The sequence below is a fragment of the Salvelinus namaycush genome, chromosome 1, assembly GCF_016432855.1.
Source record: "Salvelinus namaycush isolate Seneca chromosome 1, SaNama_1.0, whole genome shotgun sequence".
Lineage (NCBI taxonomy): Eukaryota > Metazoa > Chordata > Actinopteri > Salmoniformes > Salmonidae > Salvelinus > Salvelinus namaycush.
This window is the reverse complement of record NC_052307.1, coordinates 79,784,863-79,791,251: the sequence shown is the minus strand read 5'-3', so window position 1 is coordinate 79,791,251 and position 6,389 is coordinate 79,784,863. Positions and strand designations below refer to the sequence as shown.

General features: G+C 43.9%; 1 protein-coding gene across 1 annotated transcript in view; it reads left to right on the top strand.

The window, feature by feature from the left end:
• adamts17 (ADAM metallopeptidase with thrombospondin type 1 motif, 17) overlaps positions 1 to 6,389 on the top strand; it is a 177,456-nt gene that overhangs the window by 91,970 nt on the left and 79,097 nt on the right. Inside the window, exon 12 of the mRNA XM_039000368.1 lies at positions 4,817 to 4,944. Coding sequence (XP_038856296.1) covers positions 4,817 to 4,944 — 128 coding nt within the window. The remainder of the gene's footprint in view (positions 1 to 4,816; positions 4,945 to 6,389) is intronic.

Here is a 6,389-nt window from a genome sequence, read left to right as displayed (position 1 = left end):
CAGTTCAGTCAGTTCAACATTTACAGATGCGCTATCTTAATTTGACCCTGCTTCCCACAGCAGGAAAAAAAAATCCTGCAGCAAAGTGGATTATAATTATTGGACATTTTTTCATTAGGGCACATCAAGTCTGACATTTTAAGGTGGAAGTTACAAACTTTAGAAGCCTTTAAAAAATTTGAAAACACTACAATTTGCATAGCAAATTGGAAAATTCTTTGCGACAACAGATAGATCAAATTAAGATATGTGGGTAAAATGACCAGGGAAGTCAATCCAGAAGAAAAAGCCATATTATAACCAATGTTGTTGAATCAAATGAATGAAACACAGAGAGAGTAAAGATGGGTTATTTAGGATGTTCTTTTCTTGGTAGATTTGGGGGGAAGCCTGGCTTCCCTTGGCACCCATGAATACACGCCACTGCAGCTCTGTAGGTATTTCAAATTCATCCCATGCAAATAGCTCTGAGGTGTTTTGCATCTTAGACAGTCTGCCACTAACATCTTTTCAGTTTTCACTCTGCTACATTCCCTCGCTCTCTACTAGTCTCTCCTTCTCTCTCTGTGTGTGTGTACCCGTCTCTCCTTCTCTCTGTGTGTGTGTGTGTACCCGTCTCTCCTTCTCTGTGTGTGTGTGTGTGTACCCGTCTCTCCTTCTCTCTCTCTGTGTGTGTGTACCCGTCTCTCCTTCTCTCTGTGTGTGTACCCGTCTCTCCTTCTCTCTGTGTGTGTGTACCCGTCTCTCCTTCTCTCTGTGTGTGTACCCGTCTCTCCTTCTCTCTGTGTGTGTGTACCCGTCTCTCCTTCTCTCTCTCTGTGTGTACCCGTCTCTCCTTCTCTCTGTGTGTGTGTACCCGTCTCTCCTTCTCTCTGTGTGTGTGTACCCGTCTCTCCTTCTCTCTCTGTGTGTGTGTGTACCCGTCTCTCTTTCTCTCTTGCAGTCTGTCACACACACACAGAGAGACACCAACACGCTCTTACTACCTTGGAAACCTCCAGCAAAGAACACTTTAGAGCAATTGCGCCTGTGTCTCAGAAAATGAAACAAGATAAAGAGAAAATGAGAGAGGGGGAGAGGAAATGAGAGAAGGAAAGATGTTGTCCTGTTTTCACACATCATCACCACAACCTATCAGGGAGGTCAATCAGAGGATTGCTCTGTGGGGGGTTGTCAGCAAACCTTTTCCTAAACACCAAGTAAACGGTGATGATGGACAGTAAACCTCTTCCTAAACACCAAGTAAACGGTGATGATGGACAGTAAACCTCTTCCTAAACACCAAGTAAACGGTGATGATGGACAGTAAACCTCTTCCTAAACACCAAGTAAACGGTGATGATGGACAGTAAACCTCTTCCTAAACACCAAGTAAACGGTGATGATGGACAGTAAACCTCTTCCTAAACACCAAGTAAACGGTGATGATGGACAGTAAACCTCTTCCTAAACACCAAGTAAACGGTGATGATGGACAGTAAACCTCTTCCTAAACACCAAGTAAACGGTGATGATGGACAGTAAACCTCTTCCTAAACACCAAGTAAACGGTGATGATGGACAGTAAACCTCTTCCTAAACACCAAGTAAACGGTGATGATGGACAGTAAACCTCTTCCTAAACACCAAGTAAACGGTGATGATGGACAGTAAACCTCTTCCTAAACACCAAGTAAACGGTGATGATGGACAGTAAACCTCTTCCTAAACACCAAGTAAACGGTGATGATGGACAGTAAACCTCTTCCTAAACACCAAGTAAACGGTGATGATGGACAGTAAACCTCTTCCTAAACACCAAGTAAACGGTGATGATGGACAGTAAACCTCTTCCTAAACACCAGGGAAATGGTGATGATGGACAGTAAACCTCTTCCTAAACACCAAGTAAACGGTGATGATGGACAGTAAACCTCTTCCTAAACACCAAGTAAACGGTGATGATGGACAGTAAACCTCTTCCTAAACACCAAGTAAACGGTGATGATGGACAGTAAACCTCTTCCTAAACACCAAGTAAACGGTGATGATGGACAGTAAACCTCTTCCTAAACACCAAGTAAACGGTGATGATGGACAGTAAACCTCTTCCTAAACACCAAGTAAACGGTGATGATGGACAGTAAACCTCTTCCTAAACACCAAGTAAACGGTGATGATGGACAGTAAACCTCTTCCTAAACACCAGGGAAATGGTGATGGTGAATCAAGAGTCTCAGTAGTGCTGATTTAGGATCAGTCTTTGCCTTTTAGATCACAATTAATAAGATTATATGGACAGGGTGGACCTGATCCTAGATTAGCACTTCTACTTTGAGCTCATGATACATGAGCTTCTAACGAGCTCTACTTCACACATTGGTTGTGTTTTTTTGGGGGAATCTTATTTTAAAGGGTGACTGGTCATCTACTAACATGTACATTATGTAGCAACACCACCTGCTGCAGCTAAATGATCTCACACATTTTTTTAAAGAAAATGTGACCTTTGTCCAAAAATTTCTAAAAACATCACATGTCGACGTACATGATGTAGTCTTTTTAGAGGTCAATAAGTCTACATTTGCTGATTCACGGATATACAGTGCATTCGGAAAGTATTCAGACCCCTTCACTTTTTCCACATGTTGTTGCGTTATAGCCTTATTCTAAAATGTATTAAATAGTTGTTTTTCATCATCAATCTATACACAATACCCCATAACGACAAAACAAAAACAGGTTTTTAGATATTTTTTTGTGTGCAAATGTATAACAAATAAAAAACTTAAATATCACATTTACATAAGTATTCAGATTCTTTACTCAGACCCTTTGGCAGCGATTACAGCCTTGAGTCTTCTTGGGTATGACACTGCAAGCATGGCACACCTGTATTTGGGGAGTTTCTCCCATTCTTCTCTGCAGATCCTCTCAAGCTCTGTGAGGTTGGATGGGGAGCGTCGCTACACAGCTATTTTCAGGTGTCTCCAGACATGTTAGATCGGGTTCAAGTCCGGGCTCTGGCTGGGCGACTCAAGGATATTCAGAGGCTTGTCCCAAAGCCACTCCTGTGTTGTCTGTGAGCTTAGGGTCGTTGTCCTGTTGGAAGGTGAACCTTCGTCCAAGTCGGAGGTCCTGAGCGCTCTAGAGCAGGTTTTCATCAAGAATCTCTCTGTACTTTGCTCCATTCATCTTTCCCTTGATCCTGACTAGTCTCCCAGTCCCTGCCGCTGAAAAACATCCCCACATGATGCTGCCACCACCATGCTTCACCGTAGGGATGGTATTGGCCAGGTGATGAACGGTACCTGGTTTCCTCCAGATGTGATGCTTGTCATTCAGGCCAAAGAGTTCAATCTTGGTTTCATCAGACCAGAGAATCTTGTTTCTCATGGTCTGAGAGTCCTTTAGGTGCCTTTTGGCAAACTCCAAGCCTGCTGTCATGTGCCTTTTACTGAGGAGTGGCTTCCGTCTGGCCACTCTATCATAAATGCCTGATTGGTGGAGTGCTGCAGAGAGGGTTGTCCTTCTGGAAGGTTCTCCCATCTCCACAGAGGAACTCTGGAGCTCTGTCAGAATGACCATTGGGTTCTTGGTCACCTCCCTGACCAATGCCCATCTCCCCCATTGCTCAGTTTGGCCGGGTGGCCAGCTCTTGGAAGAGTCTTGGTGGTTCCAAACTTCTTCCATTTAAGAATGATGGAGGCCATTGTGTTCTTGGGGACCTTCAATGCTGCAGACATTTTTTGGTACCCTTCCTCAGATCTGTGCCTCGACACAATCCTGTCTCGGAGCTCTACGGACAATTCCTTCGACCTCATGGCTTGGTTTTTATTCTGACATGCACTGTCAACTGTGGGACCTTATATAGACAGGTGTGTGCCTTTCCAAATCATATCCAATCAATTGAATTTACCACAGGTGGACTCCAATCAAGTTGTAGAAACATCTCATGGATGATCAATGGAAACAGGATGCACCTGAGCTAAATGTCGGGTCTGAATAATTCTGTAGATAAGGTATTTCTGTTTAGATATTTTTATACATTTGCAAACATTTCTAAAAACATGTTTTCGCTTTGTCATTATGGGGTGTTTAAAAAATAAAATTTGAATACAAAATGTGGAAAAAGTGAAGGGGTCTGAATACTTTCAGGTAGCCTAGTGGTGAGAGCATTGGGCCTGTAACCGAAAGGTTGCTAGATCAAATCCCCGAGCTGACAAAGTAAAACTCTGTCGTTCTGCCCCTGAAGAAAGCATTTAACCCACTGTTCCTAGGCTGTCATTGTAAGTAAGAATTTGTTCTTAACTGATTTGCCTAGTTAAATAAAATAAATAAATTACTAAAAGAGAATGAGACCAGGTAGCTGATTCCAACAATCTTTCTTTAACATTTGCATATCAAAAGTCACCAGTGGTCATGTGATTTCATCACATTACGTAATATATGAGCTTTCAATCAAGGGTGACACCTCATTTCATTAACCCCCTATGTGTGTTCTCTCTGTAGAAAAGCCCTGTTCTCTGTTCTGTTCCCCATCATTAATAGATTGAGATCACTTTATTGGTCAATTGCACACAAGGTCCAACCTACATTTTACTTCCACTTCTAATTCAACCATTCTGAAAGACACACATACACAAGTTTTGGAGAGGTGCAGGGTTAGGGGTTTAGTGCCTTGCTTGAGGGCACAGTGACAACAATGGGACCTAGGCATTGGTTGCCAGCTCACTTCCCGACAGGAAAACCGGGGATGCGAACTGGCAACCCTCCGGTTGCTGGCTCGCCTCTGTAACCGCTAGGCTATTAACCCCCTTGTGTGTTCTCTCTGTAGAGAAGCCGTGTGCCCTGTTCTGTTCCCCTGTGGGGAGAGATACCCCCATCCTGGTGGCAGAGAGAGTGATGGATGGAACACCATGTGGACCCTACGAGTCAGACCTGTGTGTCAATGGCAGGTGTCAGGTAAACACACACATACAAACTCAATGCACGCAGATACATATTCTCTCTCTCACACACACACACACACACACACACACACACACACACACACACACACACACACACACACACACACACACACACACACACACACACACACACACACACACACACACACACACACACACACACACACACACACACACACGCGAGGCAGACTTGTGTGTCGATTAAGAAAAATAAGGTGATTTGCACATACCATACATGAGAATCCTGGTGCTGGGCTCAAAGAAGACTTAGATAAAGAAATGCTAAGACATTCCTGTAGCCATTAAGCACTGGGGAGCAGCAATATTCTGTGTCCACGCCTCTCATTTCCTTAGAAGTGTGGATGGCAATTGGCTATGAGCGGTGCATTGTTTCTGGCTACTCCTCCTACCCTTGGCCTTCCTCTACTGCCCTGCCTCACTCCCTCTGCCCTGGGACAGAATCCCTGCTCAGTTAAAAAGAGATGGTGGGACCTGTCAATTTCAACAGGTCAATGGAGAAGGGTTTTCTCTGTAGGTCACTAGAGAAGGGTTTTCTCTCTGTAGGTCACTAGAGAAGGGTTTTCTCTCTGTAGGTCACTAGAGAAGGGTTTTCTCTCTGTAGGTCACTAGAGAAGGGTTGTCTCTCTGTAGGTCACTAGAGAAGGGTTTTCTCTGTAGGTCACTAGAGAAGGGTTTTCTCTCTGTAGGTCACTAAAGGGTTTTCTCTCTGTAGGTCACTAGAGAAGGGTTTTCTCTCTGTAGGTCACTAGAGAAGGGTTTTCTCTCTGTAGGTCACTAGAGAAGGGTTTTCTCTCTGTTGGTCACTAGAGAAGGGTTTTCTCTCTGTAGGTCACTAAAGAAGGGTTTTCTCTCTGTAGGTCACTAGAGAAGGGTTTTCTCTCTGTAGGTCACTAGAGAAGGGTTGTCTCTCTGTAGGTCACTAGAGAAGGGTTTTCTCTGTAGGTCACTAGAGAAGGGTTTTCTCTCTGTAGGTCACTAGAGAAGGGTTTTCTCTCTGTAGGTCACTAGAGAAGGGTTTTCTCTCTGTAGGTCACTAGAGAAGGGTTTTCTCTCTGTAGGTCACTAGAGAAGGGTTTTCTCTCTGATGATCACTAGAGAAGGGTTTTCTCTCTGTAGGTCACTAGAGAAGGTTTTTCTCTCTGTAGGTCACTAGAGAAGGGTTTTCTCAGTAGGTCACTAGAGAAGGGTTTTCTCTCTGTTGGTCACTAGAGAAGGGTTTTCTCTCTGTAGGTCACTAGAGAAGGTTTTTCTCTCTGTTGGTCACTAGAGAAGGGTTTTCTCTCTGTAGGTCACTAGAGAAGGGTTTTCTCTCTGTTGGTCACTAGAGAAGGGTTTTCTCTCTGTAGGTCACTAGAGAAGGGTTTTCTCTCTGTAGGTCACTAGAGAAGGTTTTTCTCTCTGTAGGTCACTAGAGAA